We start from the raw sequence: 20,458 nt of genomic DNA on the forward strand, positions 1-20,458 counted from the left end.
TAAATCACTAGAAATGACCTAGAAAAACATGTTTCTTGATGGGGTCCATAAACCACGTTCATAAATATAGTCTTCAAGGTTTTATTACATTACACGGTTACAGTCATTTTACAGAGTATTTTGAAACTAGCACTGTGGCCTGACTCAAAGGCTACCTTCCAAAGAAAAAAGAAAAAGGCCTTGGCTAGATTGTCTTACATTTTGTGGTTACTATTTTGAGCAGCATAAAATCCTTTTGCCAAAGAAGGAAGTTGCTGGCTTTTAGAAAGCCTCATCATCTTTTAGCTAAAAGGCACTTTGAAGTAACATTAAAACACTTATAATTTTAGCCATATTTAATTAACTACTGTTCACATTCTTTAGCAATTTCACCTCCAAGCATCTAACATACAAAGAGACAGGCAGAAGGATGTTAACTGATTGCAGCATTGTTTGTAGTAGTGAAAAAGTTGGAAACACCCAATTACTTAGAACAGGGGTCCCCAACCCTTGGGCCGAGGAGTGGTACTGGTCCATGGCCTGTTAGGAACCGGGCCACACAGCAGGAGGTGAGCGGCGGGTGAGCAAGTGACTCTTCCTCTGTATTTACAGCTGATTCCCATCGCTCGCATTACCACCTGAGTTCCACCGGCATTAGATTCTCCTAGGAGCGCGAACCCTAGTGTGAACTGCACATGCGAGGAATCTAGGCTGTGCGCTCCTTATGAGAATCTAATGCCTGATGATCTGAGGTGGAGCTGAGGCAGTGATGCTAGGGCTGGGGAGCGGCTGCAAATACAGATTATCATTAGCAGAGAGGTTTGACTGCACAGAGACCTTAATAAGTCAATTGCTTGCAGGCTCATCAAAAGCCTATCAGTGAGTGGCAAGTGAAAACCAGCTCAGGGCTCCCACTGATTCTGCATTATGGTGAGTTGTATAATGATTTCATTATATATTACAATGTAATAATAATAGAAATAAAGTGCACAATAAATGTAATGTGCTTGAATCATCCCCAAACCATCCTCCACCCCATTCGTGGAAAAACGGTCTCCCATGAAACTGGTCCCTGGTGCCAAAAAGGTTGGGGACCGCTGACTTGGGAAAATGTTAAACTCTATGTGCAATATTAAGGTATACTATATGTAGCAATTAAAAAGAATGAAGTAGATATGTACACTAATATGGAAAAATTTCCAAGATTCATTCCTAGTGAAAAAGACAAATTACAGAAAATACATAATGTACAATCCCACTTTCATGAAAACAAAACAAAATAAAATCTTTATGGAAATGTATGTGTAAAAATGCTTTTTTGGAAAAGACTAGAAATTACATATTAAATAGCTAAACAGATGTTCCTCCTGTATCAGGGCAGGGGGCTTCTACTTTGTTTCCTGTTTTTTTTTTAATTTGAAAAAGTATTTTCACAAAGGAAATATAATCATGAATTACTCCTGCAAAAAAAGCGAACTTTTGAAAAATACTATTTACATTTACTGATTGTGTATATACAAAATGCTTATTAGTGCTTAAAATTTATATATATATATGTGTGTGTGTGTATACATATATATATATACACAAGCATACCTCAGAGATATTGAGGGTTCAGTTATAGACCACTACAATAAAGTGAATATTGCTATAGAGTCACACAAATTTTTTCTGGTTTCCTGGTGCATATAAAAGTTATGTTTAGGGCTTCCCTGGTGGTGCAGTGGTTGAGAATCTGCCTGCCAATGCAGGGGACACGGGTTCGAGCCCTGGTCTGGGAAAATCCCACATGCCGCGGAGCAACTAGGCCCGTGAGCCACAACTGCTGAGCCTGCGCGTCTGGAGCCTGTGCTCCGCAACAAGAGAGGCCGCGATAGTGAGAGGCCCGCGCACCGCGGTGAAGAGTGGCCCCCACTTGCCACAACTAGAGAAAGCCCTCGCACACAAACGAAGACCCAACACAGCAAAAATAAATAAATAAAAAATTTTTAAAAAATCTTTAAAAAAAAAGTTACGTTTATACCATACTGTAGTCTACTAAGTAGGCATCAGCATTATGTCTAAAAACATGCACCTACCTTAATTAAAAAATACTTTATTGGTAAAAAAAATGCTAACCATCATCTGAGGCTTCAGTGAGCAATAATCTTTTTTGTTGGTGGAGGGTTTATAATATTGCAAGAATTACCAAAATGTGACACAGAAACAAGCAGTTACACAAATGCTGTTGTAAAAATGGCATGATAGATGTGCTCCACGCAGGGTTGCCACAAACCTTCATTTTGTAAAAAATGCAGTTCTGTGAAGAGCAATAAAGCAAAGGGCAATAGAACAATGTATGCCTGTGTTAAGAGATAGTCTGTGACTGAACATCGACCATAAGAAAGTAATTGGGGGACTTCCCTTGTGGCACAGTGGTTAAGAATCCACCTGCCAATGCAGGCGACACGAGTTTGATCCCTGGTCTGGGAAGATGCCACATGCCGTTGAGCAACTAAGCCTGTGCGCCACAACTACTGAAGCCCGCACGCCTAGAGCCCATGCTCTGCAACAAGAGAAGCCTCTGCAATGACAAGCCTGCTTACTGCAACGAAGAGTAGTCCCCGCTCACTGCAACTAGAGAAAGTCCAAGAGCATTAAGGAAGATCCAACACAGCCAAAAATAAATAAAATTTTAAAAAAGAAAGTAATTATATTTGTTTACCTGAGTGCTGCGAAGTTTAAATGTTGCAACATTTGAATTTAAGAAGATAGTTCAGTTTTCATTTGGATGTACATCAGCACAGAGGCACAGTCTAAACTCCATTTAAAAAAAGAGACTATTCCAATTAGCAAATTTAGTAAGTTTCATTATGAAAATTCCCAGAGGCAAAGTCTGGCATTTAATGATTAGAAAAGTAACAAGAAAATATTGCTTACAGAGTGAACCAATAGAAAAGTAAATTTCACTAATATAAAGTTATCTTTAAATTAAGCAAAAAACCACATGGAGTTAATTAGAGGAGGTATATTGTGTAAGTTTTTTTCAAAGTGTACAACATAAGCATATGTAGTGAGAGAACGATCATGAGGGATACAGGAAAATAGAGTGAGAATTTTTTCAAGTCTCTTAAAATCCATTTATGAGTCATAGTATGACACTGAACAGCTTTACAAAACTGAGGAAGGTGGTTTCGCCTTTCTGTCCTCTGTGACTACATCAGGCTACTACTGTACTATATGTTTGAAATTTGTTAAGAGAGTAGATCTAAGTGTTCTCACCACACATACACAAAAAGGGTAACTATGTGAGGTGATATTCATTAAATAACATGATTGTGGAAATCATTTCACAATGTATATGTATATCAAGTCATCACATTGTACACTTCAAATATACAAAATTTTGTCAGTTATACCTCTTTAATAAAGCTGGGGGGAAAAAAAGGTCCAGTCAGTGAACAGAAGTCAAACCAAAGTGTATTTCACTAGATACATCAAACAATGGCTTCAACAGATTGCCTGGGAATTCCTGGCATCCACTGCAGTTTCCAGGGCCAGCTCTATCCCTTTTTAGTGAGCTTTTCTTTAAATCGGTGCTCTAGTGGGAAAGGCCCGTTGGAGTCAGTTGTAACCGCAAGCACGAGCAGAAGGGCATGAAGGATGTTAAGAATGACACAACGTTCACTGAACTTAAGGATGCGATTTGTATACCACCTTCAGTGTGGTCTATTCTTGTGTGACTCGATGTTTTTCTTCTACGATGAGAAGATCCACAGTGGTTCTCTCTGCTGCCCACTGGACACGGCTGCCACGCTAATAAGGGTTTCAGTGGTGAACAGTGCAAGAACTAATACACGCTTTTGTACTACGGTTCTCAACGCAACTCCAGGACCTGGATCTTTGCAACATTCAAAGCAGCTCAAGTAGAAAAGAAAAAGTTCAAACCAGTCACCAGATCCAAAATTAGCATTTTATTCAGAACGCTGGGGTCAGAGGTGTATCATTTATATTCTGGTACACAATACAGAGGCAAAGCTGTTGTCATAAGTCTCTCCAGTTTAAAAGCTTTTTTTTTCATTTTTTTTTTAAAAAACACACACTTTAGTAGTGCCACCAGTGTCAGGCCACCCCTTTCATTTCTTATGTTTCCTTTTTTTTTTTTTTGGTACAAATTATGTAAAACATTTGTGCTAAGAACTTTTCTCCCTCCCCAAACAAAAATGAAAATAAAAAATAAAAAAAATTAAAAAATTAAAAATTGAGTATTCTAACTACAGCTCAACAACTGAATCAAATGTCACTGTTTTGTAAATACTTTATCCATAACGAAAGATATAAACATGCAAAAAACCTGAATCCAGTCCAAATAATACATACACGTGTTCTGAAGTTTCTGCACTTCTCCATAGACTATGCCAATAAAACATTATGTACACATACCATTTTTACAGTGAAGTGGAAAAAATACAGTAAATAAAAAAGTGTACATGGATTAAGACCAAAATGTGTCTAACATTCTAGTTTATGAAAAAATTCAATTTTGCTACAAATTGGTGATATGAAAACTCCCTTTATTTGCAACCAGCTGCATAAGTTTTAAGATTTTAGTGGAAAAAAAAAACAAACTAAAGTCTAAATCTAGAAGTAATGTACATTTTCCAATCTCATGGTCTCATCCCCCAAGATAATAAAATTGCTCCATGAGTGGTTTTGTCTCTTTAATTCCGTATTTTTAATAAAAGCAAATGCATTGTAACAAAAGCGTGTCGAAGCGTATCATGGTTTAACTTACTGCTCCCACCACAAAATATTTTGTCTTTTACTTATCGTTTCAGAAATCAGTACCATTAAAGCCTTAAACATAAAACTAATTCCAATCTGAAAAAGGTACAAAAAGGCACATAAAATCCCAGTGCTTCTGTACTGTAAAATTCAAGTGTAACTGAGCTCAGTGTCTTTCCAAACGGTATTGGATCACTGATATTCCCTCTGAGCCCAAACTGGTTTACAGCCTCTGCCAAAGCCTCCAGCAAGCACTGTGCTAGTAGACTACAAAGTTCAAGCCTAGCTTCTGAATGCTTTTTGGGAATATCAGTTGAAATTGTTTGTACTTGTCCAAAAGCGAAGTTCACCCTGAAGTTCAGTCATCACCTCCACCGTACATGTCGGCGAGTTTCTTGAAGCGGGGCCCCCAGTCGTTCAGGTAGTCATAGTCCTGGTCGCCTCCACTACTGGAGGAGTTAAGGGAGCTCAAGGACCCGGCTGTGGAACCACTGCCTTCATAGTCAAACACTAAGAGGGAGTCATATGGCGGAGCTGTGGGATCGTTGTCAGCAGCTTTAAGGCCCTGCAGTTTGGAAGACAAGAAAAGGATGAAGAGAGGGTTACAATTAGCAAATCCACAAGCAGACGCTAGTGGTCCCGTGGCATCAAACACTTGTTTTTAAGTTTCCACCTGCAGACCACCGCATGTGCAACCCAGAGAGACTGGGGTTATCACCATGTTCGAAAGTTAGACAAAAACTAACTGTTGCCTTTCCTCTGCAAAGAAAGAACCCTAAGGAGTCTAGCTCAGTGAGGCTGAAACATACCATGGGACAGGGTTCATTGGAGAATGCGTTTGACAGGTGACAGAAATGAATGGCCAACTGCCTGAAGCTGTGAGGGGAAGATCTTAAATGAAGTCTGGTAATGCATTCCTGTAACAGTACATCGGTCAAGACCAGTTTTGAATAATTACTGGAAGAGTAAGTTACATGAAATAATACAGAAGGCTATGAAATCATGTGGTATGTGGACCCTAATCTATGTAGGGTCAGTCAGAGGATTCTGACAACAAACTGGCTTAAAAGGAATTATAGGCAAGGCAAAAAGAGAGGGACATAGAAATGAGTGCCATATGATCCTTGCCCTCTCTGTAAGCTTACAGTCTAGCGTAACAGACATTATTGTAGGGTGAAATAAATGATAAATAAGTACCAAAACTATGAAGTCTAGACAAAAATCATCAGAATGCTGAAAACAAACTTCGACCGGCAATGAGAGCTACGCGTCCAAGGAGGAAGTGGCATTCTATCTGACATAAATTTGGAAGGATGTCAAAGGAAGAAGAAGACGGGCCAGATGTGATTACAATACAAGGAAAGTTATTCACTAAATCATTTATGTTCTCAACAGAACATAAAATGTGAACTTAATTGATAAATTGTGATCAGGTATTATTTTTTAAGAACGGAGTGACTTCTAGCTCCCACAGGCTTTAGAAACGTCATGATCCAATATCAATACATAGTATAAACATTGGGGAAGAGGATCCTGCCAATGTAAAATAATAGTATATACATGGCTCTTAAAAAGAACTGGAAAAATAAGAATCAATGAAATGCTTATCAATACACTTAACTCCTGCAAAAAGATGCTTTCTTTATACATAACTCATGTATCTGAAACTATTGTAATTCATAATTATGCTCTACAAAACTTTAAAGATTTAATGCTATGTCTTTTTTTTTTTTTTTTTTTTTGCAGTACGCGGGCCTCTCACCGTTGCGGCCTCTCCCCTGCAGAGCACAGGCTCCGGACGCGCAGGCTCAGCGGGCATGGCTCACGGGCCCAGCCGCTCCGCGGCACGCGGGATCCTCCCGGACCGGGGCACGAACCCGTGTCCCCCGCATCGGCAGGCAGACTCCCAACCACTGCGCCACCAGGGAAGCCCAATGCTATGTCTTTTTGCCACATACTATTTTTTTATACTAAAAATACTAAGTATTTTTTCTCTAATTTTTTCCCACTTCCATTCTAGTAAGTCCAAGATATACCAATGTTAGTCTCCAAACAATCATTCTCTTTTCCCACAACTCTTAGATGTAGACATAGAGAATGGACTTGAGGACACAGTGGGGGAGGGGGAAGCTGGGACGAAGTGAGTAGCACGGACATATACACACGACCGAATGCAAAACAGATAGTGGGAAGCGGCTGCATAACACAGGGAGATCAGCTCGGTGCTTTGCGATGACCGAGAGGGGTGGGATAGGGAGGGTGGGAGGGAGGCTCATGAGGGAGGGAATATAGGGACATATGTATGCATATGGCTGATTCACTTTGGTGTACAACAGAAACTAACACAGTATTGTGAAGCAATTATACTCCAGTAAAGATCTATTAAAAAAAAAAATGCCGGTGGGCTTATGGTGGCTTCACTCAACCAACACGTGATGAACTGTCCATCTTTAGATCAGTCCTTCCAATCCACATGTGTTTTATGAGTACATATATGTTTTTTTTATCAGTAGAAAGGAGGAGGAAGAGGGAAAAGAGCATGAAAATTAAGGTCAGAGTCAGCACACGTAGTGGTTAAGAGCTCAGACTCTGGGGCGACGCTTCGGCTCCGCACAGCACTAGCTGTGGGACCTGGGCTAAGTTCTACCAGCTTCATTTCCTCATCTGCAACTGTAATCACAGTAATACGATCATTACGGAGACCAAATAAAATAAAGGGACCCAAGGGCTCACCACAGTGTCTGGCACTTGTTAGAGCTCAAGGAATATTAGTGAATTTTTTTTTTTAACTTTTAAGGTTAGAGAAAAAAAAATTCTTGCTTTGGAATTTGAAAAAAAAAAGAAAAATAGATGTGAAGACATAGCATTTTACAAACAAAATGGCAGCTGCTTGACTTCAATCAAAAACCAGAAAGAAAAGTACACCCTACTGCTTCCCCATCCCAAAGTCTGTCTCACCAGCAATCCTAACCTTTAATTAAACACCATTGTTCCTCTTCTCAGGTAGACTATTTACAACCCAGACATGCCTGTGTAAAGTAAAATAAAACAAGTTTTCCTTGAACTACTTCAGTATATAAAACACAAATAATTTTAGATAGGAGTTTCTTGATCATATTTACAGAATAAGCTACAGGGCAATTCTGTTAAGATGGAGAACTGCAAACTCCCAATTTCTCAAAATTCCTAATTCCTTTTTGTGGTAGATTGTGTTACTGTCCTCAATGATTCACCATCCTCTCCCTGTGGGTGGATCACACGCCCGCAGCACCACAAGTGCCACTCCGGAGCCAGCTGACTTCCCTAACCCACTGTCAGGCTTGGCTCCCCGACTGGTGTTGGCCAATGAATGGAAGCAGCTGCGTGGAGGAGACTCAAAGAGTCTAACATGCTTCCACCAGTCCCCTCGCCTTTCCCCCTCTGCCAGGAGAAGAGCCTGCTCCAGAGGAAAGTTTTCCTTCTGCTTGGATCCTGAAATACAGAAGATATGTGAATCATGGCATCAGCACCAAACTGGAAATACGGAAAGGTGAAGACTAAGATGAACTTGAAAGGGTCAATGGCAGGGCATCATGTGTGCCTGGATTCCCTGGAGATGAAAGCCATGGCCTGTGTTTCCTGTGACTTAAAATAAATGCTAGAAGCTCCCTCGTCTTCACCGGTGTGTTAAAGGGCCCAAGACTCTTCATCAAATGTCTACGCCACCTAATTAATTTCCTTAAAACAATTAAAACACTGGTGATAATCCAGTTCCATACTCACCACCGAGGTTCTCAAAAATATTTCTTAAAAAATTTTTTTATCTCCTGCCCTGACTTTCTGGTCATTCTGATAGTTGTTGAATCTCTGTTTTACTTCTTTTTTAAAAAAGGGTTAAGGCTATAAAACCCCTGAGAGGTCACTGTGCTAGCCAGAACATCAAACACTGCCTCAGGTTTTCATGATTACAAAAGAGCAAAAACCCAGTGAATTTTTCAAGAATTCTTAGGCAAGAGACATCATTCTAGGCTGAAGGTTAAGAACTTTAAGTCCCCTCCACTTGGAGAGCACTGATTTTTATCCGAGAATAAAATATGACTGTTCCGGCTGAGGCATTATATAAATTCCGGGTACTATTTTGGTAATTCTAAAAAGATCATAGTCAAGTCCTGAGAAACTGATGGTGACAGGCCGGCAACCAGGGTGAACGTACCGATAAATTTGGGAGTGGGAGGCGGGGCACAGGAGCTCTGGTCCTCCCTTATGGGATTCCTTTATTTGCACGTGTGGACACCACTTCACATGATGTGTGACACACTGTTGCCAAATTTACAGACTAACTGCATGTGTTTCTCTCTCCCTACCTGGGTTTGACTAAATCTAGAAGAGGATGTGCTTGTTTCACCTTTCCTGGAGAGGCAGAGCTTGAACTCTGGATAAATCTGAACTAGTCTCCATAGTGAACTGCCTCTGTCAAATCAAAGAGCTGTGGCTCTGGCTGAATTCTTGCTGAGCTTATATTTATAGACTTCTGATCCCATGCTTTAGGGATGGAGACATGCTTTTATAGGGACTATAAAAAACCCACATTCTTGGGTGAGAAACACATGAAGGATGTAAGAGGAAAGAGGTCCTATCGATCCCTTACATTCAGTCCTCTATTGTCTCAAATCCACTGCCTTAGTTCAGGCCATCATTATATACTGCCTGGACCACAGCAAAGGCCCGACTGGTCTCTCTGTCCCCAGGACTATTCCTGCTTTTTTTGGGGGGGGGGCAGTGTGCAGCTTGTGGGATCTTAGTTCCCAGACTAGGGATAGAACCCAGGCCCTTGGTAGTGAAAGCGCAGAGCCTTAATCACTGGACTGCCAGGGAATTCCCTATTCCTGCTTCTTACTTACAAACTACTATTGGTTCCTTTCTCAGAAGTTATTTGATTATTTGATGTCACATCCTCCCCACCCCAAGTAAAACTTTCTGATTGCTACTCCCTACAGCAGTGTTTCCAAAATAAGGGAGGAGTCCCCCTAGGTGTATGCAAGGTGATTTTTAATTGGTGCACAGGCACTTTAAAACAATTATTTTTATTAAAAAATAAGTTACAATTGATTAAAAGTTTAATAAGTACATCATAGATGAAGTTTGCAGACATGGAAAAAACTAGGTGTTACTCAAATGCCTGATGCCTGATGTTAGGGTAAGCTATAGGATGAAGTCAAAACCCTCTGAGGAGCATTCAGTGAACCTAATCTGTTCACCCACCTTTTCTGTTGCAACTCTTCTCAATTCCAGCAACCATAACCGAATTATTCAATAAATTATCCACCAAAATCTCCAAAAACCTAAAAAAGTCATGTTCTTAGTGTACCTCCATGTTATTTATGCATTCATTTCCTGCTAGCTGAAATGGGATTCCTTTTGTTTAAAATGTCTCATCTCATTTTTTCATTTAATTTCCATCCATCCATCCATCCATCCATCCACTGTTTAAAGCCCATTAAAAAGGTCACTTCTGGGCTTTCCTGGTGGCGCAGTGGTTGAGAGTCCACCTGCCGATGCAGGGGACACGGGTTCGTGCCCCGGTCTGGGAAGATCCCACGTGCCGCGGAGCGGCTGGGCCCGTGAGCCATGGCCGCTGAGCCTGCGCGTCCGGAGCCTGTGCTCCGCAACGGGAGAGGCCACAACAGTGAGAGGCCCGCGTACCGCAAAAAAAAAAATCACTTCTGCTGCCTGGAATTTTTCCCCTAACCATGACCGAGAGTAATTCCTGTGGTCTCTCTGGTCCTCTTTACTTTTATTGCCATGTTTTGGTTACACTAGATTGTGACATCCCTTTCTGCTGAGGTGGTGGTGTATTCATTTCATATCTGCTGTCCAAAACACTGCTTGACATCCAGTAAGTATTCTAGATGGTAGCTTTGTACTGTTGTCCTGGGCTTAATTTTTTCTCCTCAGCACCTCGTTCATGTTTATATCTATACCTTTCAGAAGAAGCTAGGATTTAGGTTTAAAATATCTGCGGACATAAAAGTATACCATGACATGGAATTCTGTGACTTATCAACACCAACATTACTATGTCTCCTTCTGGGAAATTCATTTTACTGAAAGCATTCTTTTTTTTTTTGGAAAGGAGAGGTTTCTGTTTTATTTACAGTTATAGGGCAGTAGAAAGTTTTTACTGCTGAATAGTAACTTGTAATGATAATATAATACTAATAATAATTAAGAGATTTCATTACGCAACAGTCACTATACCAAGCACTTTACGTCGATTTTATTATTCATTTCTCACTGCAATCTTAATAGAAGGGTCTATTATCATCCCCATTTTATGAATAAGAAAACTAGAAATCCAAGTGGTTACATCCAAGGACCTTGACCTTGTACAAGGTAACAGAGCTGTTAAATGAGGCACCTGGATTTGAACTAAAACACCTAACTCTTGTAGGAGGGGACAAAGATATTTTTAAAAGAATATGTTAAATTTAATTAATAGGAGAAAAAAGGCAAAAATTTTAAACTTCAGGAGTTTTAAACAAAGTATTCCAGGAGCACCTTCCATACGTTTTTTAATAATATTAATCAAAAGTCGGTCCTTTAATAGAAATATGTCCTTGGTTTTTAGATTCCTGAGATAAAGACATATACAGAATTAGTATCATTATCGGAGGTATGCTAATATCTACTGTCAGGCTGAGATTAAATGACATTGTTTCAACTTTTCGCCATCTGAAGGTCTTGTTTAAAAACCTCAAAATAGAATGAAATTCTGTGTTTAAAATTCAAAAATGTGTGATTTGTTTTACCCTACCTACCATCTGGAAATGTTATCATTTTTGAGATTTATTATTTAAATAAACAAACTAGAAAAATTTCTCATGCGTTTACCTATTCCTTACACCTATAAACACACTCCACTTATAATCACCATATATTCTTCTTCCTTTGGAACATTCGGTACTATGCTAAACCAAATAAAACCTGGAGATAAAGAAATCTGTTTGTATTTTAAATGTATTTATAACATGTGCTTGAGGTCTTTCTAGGTGACTTCAACCACTTTTAAAACTTTACCTGTATTTATTTTTATCTGTCCAAGTATAGAAAGATACTGTACAAGTCTTTTTTTTTTTTTGTGGTATGTGGGCCTCTCACTGTTGTGGCCTCTCCCATTGTGGAGCACAGGCTCTGGACGCGCAGGCTCAGTGGCCATGGCTCACGGGCCTAGCTGCTCCGTGGCGTGTGGGATCTTCCCGGACCAGGGCACGAACCCGTGTCCCCTGCATCAGCAGGCGGACTCTCAACCACTGCGCCACCAGGGAAGCCCTGTACAAGTCTTAATGTATGTCTTAGGTGGAAGAATCTACACAGTGAGTCTGAATGTAATCTCTGATTTAGGCCTTTGAACAGTTTGATCTCTTTGGACTTTTCCACAGACCTGACCATCACATCCCTTGACCCTCTTTTCAGTTGTTTTCTGACACCTTAAACACCTTAGACTTTCTTTTTCCTGTGTCCAAAAGTAGGGCATTTCTAGGTATAGATTTTGGGTTCCCCTTTCTACTCCATATTCCTCTGCCTTACAATCACATTCAATTTCAAGGATTCAGTAGCCATTTGGGGAATCATTTCCAAATGTGATCCTTTTGTCCATTCGTGTACTCACCAAACCAGTGTGCCCCACAATGATTCCTCAGGGATACACCTCTTCCCCTGGACCACAGGAGGGCCCTGAGGGGAGGTAGAAGGGATGCTTGGGATAGGAGTCATGGAGGGATGCGAGTTCTAGGTACATTGGGATGTCGCAGGATGGCGCCCACCCATACTCTGTGTCCCTGACCCTTCTTGGTCTGGTAAAGACTTAACTAATATCTAGAAAAAGGGCAAAGGACACTCCAGGCAGGAAAAACACTGTGGGAACTGGTGCTGGCATGGAATCACAAGCCGAGAAGAAATTACAAGTAGAGATCTCTGTTGCTGGCCTGTAGGATGCAGGTAGGGGAGGGGCCTGAGATGAAGCCAGACCACCTAATAAGAACCAGATCTAATGGGTGTCCTGTGCCTGGCAAAGTAAGAGTTCAGATACTGGAATGTTTGCCTCTTACAGCGATCATGCTAGCAGCAGCGCAGGGAACTCACACAGAGAATCTATGTCTAATGTCTTATCTACGTATCACTGGCACAGGATGTACACACCATAGATATTCGGTAGTTATCTGGTAAATGAATAATCCTTAACCAAGCTCAAGATGATTTCCAAATGAGCCATTTCTAACAAATGCAGACAATTTTCAAATTATGCATGGGTTGTATTCTGGAAGTTAATCTGCAAGTCAGTTGTTCAGAACAAACTTCATATATGTATTCACGCATGCTTGCTACGACCTCCAGCCACTTTATAGACTGTGTACCTGGGCGCTGTTTTAGGAAAAGGCGATTCCAAATGGAAATTCCTACTGTGTACCTTTTCCTACTGTGGCATTAGAAGGGTTGGGTAACTGAACCATACTAACTAGATACTCTCCTCTCTCTACTGAAGAAAATCCAGTCATGTTAAAAAAAAAAAAAATGAGTGAACACACCAGACACAAACACAAGGTACACACAAAACACACAACTTGGAACAGCCAATATCCTCATTTCCTGAATGTAATCAGCACCAGTGAGAGTGAAAGCCTCCAGACATGGGTCCCAGTGAATCCCAGCCAAATGCAGATGGGTGGTGCTCATGGCTGCATGCCCTACACACCTGCCACAGTCCTTGAATTCCTTGAAACAACAGAATCTAAGAGTTACACAACATAGTATATGCTTAGGTTACACAAAGAAGAACGGGAAATAGCCCCCATTTCAGAGAGAATGGACGCACTCATAAGGAAGAAATAAATACTAACAGTGACACCCCATGGTGAGGGCTACTACCCAGGGAGAGTCTTGTAAACTTCCCAGGGGTATCAAAGGGGCTTCACAGAGAAGGGGTGCTTGAGTTGAATCTGAAGGCTAAATGAGTGTCTCACTGAAGGTCAAGAAGGAAGGGCTTTGCAAAAGTTATAGTTAAATCTGTGATGCTTTTGAGGAACTACAAATAGTTCAGGGGGCTGCAGCACAGAAAGGGAATGTGGAGGGAAGAGAGGGCAGGAATCAGATTACAAACAGCCTTAGAAATGACCCTTAGTGCTCGAATTTTATCACGAGAAAAGCAGAGTGTCCTGGATGGGATGGAAGCCCACAGAACAGTGACACTTCAGGGACTGGCAGAAACATTCAGGTAAGTATTTGCTGAATTACACCAAAGCCAGAATTCTTGCTTGAAAAAAGTCCAGTGCCTACACCTACAGTCAAAGGTTCACTATATCTTGAAACCTGACAACCACAGGAATAAAATAAACAATTTCTTGTAATGATGAAAGCTAAATTAGAAGTAAAATCATCAGGCACTCTTACATATTCAAAAATATCTAGTTATATATATATATATATAATATATATATATATATAATATATATTTATTTTATATAATATATATATTATATTTATATCATATATATTCCTGCTAATTCCCAGGCCTATATGTATATAAGTAATCTGGAAAAGTCGGGGCATATTTTTGTACATAAAGGAGTTACCAGCATTCTGTTTTTGCCTTCTATCAGCTTTTAAATCGTGTCTACTACAAATTAACCTATTACCAATTTAACAGAAGTGAACAGATAAGTTCAAAAAGTAGCATGTATTTTAGGAATAGATAGTAATGAATATTGTAAAGACAGATGAGCTAATTTTGTTTCAAAACTTTTCCTACAAACTAGAAGAGCATCTAAAAATCTAAGGTAGATTGATTATGTAGATGTAATATACAACTATTTCAAGGAAGCCCAGGAAATGAGTCTTATCTGCACGGGACTGAAGGCAATACATACAACAGATGCTTTCCACTTTGTAAGGCACTGAGACCAATTCTAGGAGATTCTGAGTGGGAGGATCTGGCCAGAGAACACGGGCCCTGACATATATGTGCGATCAATATCAATATGTATCATTCTCTTATACTAACAATAAAAATTCAAAAGAAGAATTGCAGTAAAACTGTAGACATGATCAAAAGAAGCTGTATAAATCATCTGACTTCAAAACTTAAGGATTAAGTGTAGCAGAACTCTTGGTCAGTAATGAAATAAGAGAATGCTGTAATAATTTTGACAGTGGAAATCATATCTGTTATATTCAACAGAGAATTAGCTGCCTCTTGCAGAAGCTCTTAAAACTCCTCAACTAGACAAGTATTTAAATCACTTACATAATATTTAATTTAGCTGCTCTTCCTGCTAATCTCATTTGATGGATCTCTCGTTGTTGGGTAGGCACTGAATTCTCACCATTTGTGGCATTCAAAGGGTACAGTGTGAGGAAAATAAAAGTGAACTCTTATTACATGTATCAGTGCTAATAAGTGAAATTAGAATTCACTATAATTCGTTAGCCTATTTATTACTTGTAATCTAGGGAAAAAATCCTTTGGAGAGAGTGTGACTAATACTGATAATATATACGGATGTCATTTACAAATGCAGAATATTAGTTGATCCGTCTCTTTTGGGCTGACCAAAGCCATCTCATCTGTTCTGTTACTGAAGCCACATTTCCTTTTGCATAAAGATAAAGTTAGGAAAAAGAATTGTGTTTTAATGAACTACATAGCTGTATTCCCAGCAAGCTGTGGTCTCCACAGTACTAACTGTTAGCATAAAATAAACACCCTTATAAAAAAAGTGAGTCTCTCTTTGCACCTCATTAATAAAGTCACCGATGTCCCCAGGGTGCGGGGCTGCAGATCGAACTGGGTACTGGGGCTCAGCGTGGATGGGTCTCTCATCCAACCGTCGGATTCCGACCGGCTTGATGGCATCCGGCTCCACGGTATCAGGCTGCTGGAGCTGGCTCAAATCATAGTCCTGCAAGAGACAAAACCAACACCCCATGGGAGATGGGCATTAAGATGGAAAGTTACAACCTCTGTTTTTAAACTCATACCCAGAATGCGTAGAAATGAATGAAATTTAACATAATGGAAAAGTTGCCACTAGGAGCTTTTCATGTTATGATTAAATATTTCTTTCACGCAGCTCTTTCTTCTGTGTTTTTCATTTCGACAGTCTGTGCGCCATCTGCTTTCCTATGTTCCTCATCAGTTTCCAATGGGAAACAGCAGTGAGATGAGGTCCCACTACAAAGTGACTAAAAAACCGACTAGAAAATATAGTCGTACCATAGAAGTAAAAGTACTAGCTTAATGTTGATGGGGTTCAGGACAGGCTACCCCAAACTATGGCATCGTGGCATATTAAATATCTGAAGCTCAAGCACTCTTTTTAAAAATGGCAGAAACAGGAACGTCACTGACTCTTCCCACCTCACCCTTCTTCCCTGAAACAGGTCATAACGTTCCCATGTGAAAAGCCCCCTCCTGAACCAGGAGGAGGAAAGTCCTCTTCATCATCAGAGACTAGGATTTGGGACCTAGAACTCTGCACAAACAAACCTTTCTTTAATGATAAAAGAATTACATGTTTATGATATAAAACTCAGAAAATAAAAAAAATTATGAAGAAAGCAATCTCATCTGTAATTCTGCAATGCAGCAGTCATATTTGGGTGTATTTTATTACTATAATGAAATGTTATTTTTAAAAAAATTTTTTTATTGGAGTATAGTTGATTTATAATGTTGTGTTAGTTTCCAAGTGAATCAGTTATACATATACCTATATCCACTCTTTTCTAGATTCTTTTCCCATATAGGCCATTACAGAGTATTGAGTAGAGTTCCTTGTTCTATACAGTAGGTCCTTATTAGCTATCTATTTTATTATATACAGTAGTGTGTATATGTCAATCCCAATCTCCCAATTTATCCCTCCCCCCCTTACCCCTGATAGCCATAAGTTTGTTTTCTACATCTGTAACTCTATTTCTGTTTTGTAGATAAGTTCATTTGTACCCTTTTTTTAGATTCCACATATAAATGATATCATATGATATTTGTCTTTCTCTGTCTGACTTACTTCACTCAATATGGTAATCTCTCGGTCCATCCATGTTGCTGCAAATGGCATTATTTCTTTTTTTCTTTCTTTCTTTTTTATGGCAAACCTTCTTAAACTAACCCTTAACTTCCTAGTTACTTCACCATTTACTACTCTTAGCCCAAACCCTTTGTCTTGTCAATTCTTTACAAATTTACTGTTTCTTTGTCTAAAGGGTATAAACTCTTCATGCTCTGGTCACTTCTTCAGGTCTTCATTCTGTCTCTTTTTTTTTTTTTTTTTTTTTTTTGCAGTACGCGGGCCTCTCACTGTTGTGGCCTCTCCAGTTGCGGAGCACAGGCTCCGGACGCGCAGGCTCAGTGGCCATGCTGCTCCGCGGCATGTGGGATCTTCCCGGACCGGGGCATGAACCCGCGTCCCCTGCATCGGCAGGCGGACTCTCAACCACTGCGCCACCAGGGAAGCCCAGGTCTTCATTCTCTTGTGAAGGCCCCCATGTACAGGTAAAAGTTCCATCAAATGTGTGTGCTCTTCTCTTGTTAATCTGCCTTTGTTGGTTTAATTTTCAGACCCAGCCAGGGACCTGAGGGTCGAGAAAACTTTTTCCTCCCCTACAATGTTATATTGCTTTCATACTAAAAAAAATTGTTGCAAGCGTATTTTCCTTTACTTAGAGGAAGGTATTAGTTCATCAAGGTTTCAAAACCACTTCACTCCTCCCTCCCTTCAGTGGTCTAGAGCAGGGGTCCCCAACCCCCAGGGCACAGACCAGGCTGCACAGCAGGAGGTGGGTGGCGGGTGAGAGAGTGAAGCTTCATCTGTATTTACAGCCACTCCCCATCGCTCGCATTACCACCTGAGCTCCGCCTCCTGTCAGCGTTATGGTGAGTTGTATAATCATTTCATTATATATTACAATGTAATAATAATAGAAATAAAGTGCACAATGAATATAATGCACTTGAATCATCCCCAAACCATCACCCCACCCCACCCCACCCCGGTCCGTGGAAAAATTGTCTTCCACAAAACCGGTCCCTGGTGCCAAAAAGGTTGGGGACCGCTGGTCTAGAGTCTGCAAACTATTGTTGGTGGGTCCAGTCTGATCTGTGGCCTGTTTTTCTTGAAGAATAGCTTTTACATTTTTAAAGGATTATTTAAAACAATGGTAACAATAAAGAAGACAAAGAATATTCTACGGAGACTATATGTGGCCCCCAAAGCCTTGCTATCTAGCCCTTTAAAGAAAAAGTTTTCCAACCTCTGGCCCAGAGGTAAGAAGCCAGGGAGTGTGGATTCTCTTCTGGTGCAGTCCTGTGGGAATGTCTTGGAAATACAGCCTGTCCACTTTGAGGGGCAGAGAAGAACTCGGGAAGAAGGATGCTCTGGGCATTGGTTGGACCTTCAGAACTATTTTCAGCTTTAGCACCAGCCAGCTGGACAGGAAAGTCCAAAGACACTAACTATAATGTGGAAATGCATCAACATTTTCGGTTTGGGCAAATACTTGATAGTTTTCAAACCTCTAAATTCTGGTGATATAAAACGTCACATCCCCAGCTTAACTGAAATTCTCTAATTCACTGTTGATATTTACAGAAAGTACAGATTTTCTGGTACTCTTTAGTTCAGGCTTCATCTCTGTCTGCAACCAGCTCAAAACTGTTTACAGTTATCTCTGTAGTGGTTTTGATTCATTCGACGCTTGAATATTTACTATGTTCTGAAAATGCTCGAGATCCTTTACATATGTTTCCTCACTTAATGGTCTGAACAACACTGTGTGATGTTAAGTTTTATTATCCTCATTTAAGAATTGAGGAAACTGAGTCTCAAATCACCCAAGTCATCTGTCGATGGCTCCAGATCTACTGAGACACAGAGACAGGCTCTGACTTCAGATGGATTAGACTCTAAAGCCTAGCTCCTGGCACAGGCCATCTGGGAGGGCGAGTCAAGTCCCAGCTACAAGGTTGGATGGATGAGAGAAAAGGGACAGGAATGTGAAGAATGATTAAAACAACAAAGGAGTCACTGACATTCAACCCACTATGTACCAGGAGCTATACCAGCCTCCTGTAAGTGTCCTCTCACTGATATTTTCTCCTTTCTTCTTTCTGAAGAATGCTTTATTACCATAATTTTAGATGAAGAAACAGACTCGGAAAGGTTGAGTAACTTGTCCAAGGTCACACAGCTGGTATTCGATTGACATGAGAATCAAAACCAGGTGTGTCTGACTTCCAACTGTCAATCTAAAACTGAGCTCTGTTCGTTGAGACGCCTTAGTTGTTCTGACAACCCTCCCCTAAACAACTCTTAACCAAGGGCTTCAACTAAGCTAACGAGCGAAGGCACTCAGGAAAAGCTCCTCCTCTGAGGGATGGACAAGGTGATACGGGAGGGGAGGCAGGCACACAGAGTAGGACAGGCCAGAGTGGGATGTACGGCTGGTACATCGCCAAGTATAAAACGCTCAGAGAGGGAAAGAGCGCGTTAGGTTCCAACCTTGAATGACACGTGGGTTTGGGAGAAAGGACCATTCTGGGGGAATCAACAGCATGAGCAAAGGCATGGGGATGCTGTGTCCTTTCGTGAGGGCAGAGTATTTCACAGCACCCATACAAAACTTGAGCGAAAACACCGTGATCTTGCACACATGGGCTCCATTTAAAATTTTACAGGACGTGTGAGTTATTTATAGACTATCTTACAGCAGAGGCACATAATGGTATGACAGACGGGAGAGCCTTTGAAATGTTAAACAAAATAAAGAAGAGGGATTCATTTAGAGAATTCTGAATGCTTACACACGAAGAAGCATCGTTTTCCAGGCGATGTTTAATTACGTAACTACCAAGCTTAATAGAGGGGCTTAACCATGAGTAAGCGTGTCTTCTGACAATGATGGAAGCTTTTTGTAGAAAGGGGAAAGCAGACTAAGTACAGGGATGATGACAGTTAATAAATATTTTTACACTGAGGGTGAAAAATGGTCTATCAGAGGTCTCAATCACATGAAATTAAGTAATTGAATCTTATGCTTGAGGACTGTCTTTAACCTGGTGACACATTCCTTGACCGGCCTCAGTATATCACGACAACTCCATATAAGAATACAGAGTGATTTCTTTGGCGTAACTGGAGCCACGAGAGGCAGTGGGATGTTTCTTACGTGGAAAGGACTTGTCCACCCTGATTTCTTATACAGCTCCCACTCTATCCAAAGGTTACAAGCAGAAATGCATTATGTTTGGTTGACAGTGTTGAAAAAATTTTCTAATAAGTTGTCAACACAGACCTTGGGATATTTTACCTGAAAATAGGAAGATGTGGTGCAAAACCAGGCTTAACTTCTGACACAGCAATCTGTTACAGCTGAGAGCATCTATCTCCTTTGGACAAGGACAGTCTGTCCACCTGGCCTGCTTCACTTATTAGTGTATACATGCATCAGCATATACATTTACAGATTCTTACCTTTCTTTCGATAGCCCTTTCCTACTATCTTAAGAACCAGAGCCGGAAATCTAAAGATGTCTGTGGTCAATATGTCAGGCCCATAGAAAGTGCTCACTAAAAATGTGTTGAAGAAAATTCTCAGGGATGATATTATGCCAGATGTGCACAAGAGCAAGAAATGTGCTTTTGGATCGCATGACACACCATGGCAGTAATTCACAATGGGG

The 20,458-nt window shown here is 40.5% G+C and overlaps 1 protein-coding gene across 1 annotated transcript in view; it reads right to left on the minus strand.

The window, feature by feature from the left end:
- Nucleotides 1-3,917: 3,917 nt before the first annotated feature.
- The window catches only part of CDH2 (cadherin 2), a 215,836-nt gene continuing 199,295 nt past the window's right edge, over nt 3,918-20,458 (minus strand). Inside the window, exons 15-16 of the mRNA XM_081252082.1 lie at nt 15,513-15,677; nt 3,918-5,308 (exon numbers count right to left, since the gene is read on the minus strand). Of these exons, the coding sequence (XP_081108208.1) occupies nt 5,102-5,308; nt 15,513-15,677 (372 nt within the window). The 3' untranslated portion in view covers nt 3,918-5,101. The remainder of the gene's footprint in view (nt 5,309-15,512; nt 15,678-20,458) is intronic.

This window comes from Mesoplodon bidens (assembly GCF_964165515.1).
Source record: "Mesoplodon bidens genome assembly, chromosome: 13".
In the NCBI taxonomy this organism is placed as follows: domain Eukaryota; kingdom Metazoa; phylum Chordata; class Mammalia; order Artiodactyla; family Ziphiidae; genus Mesoplodon; species Mesoplodon bidens.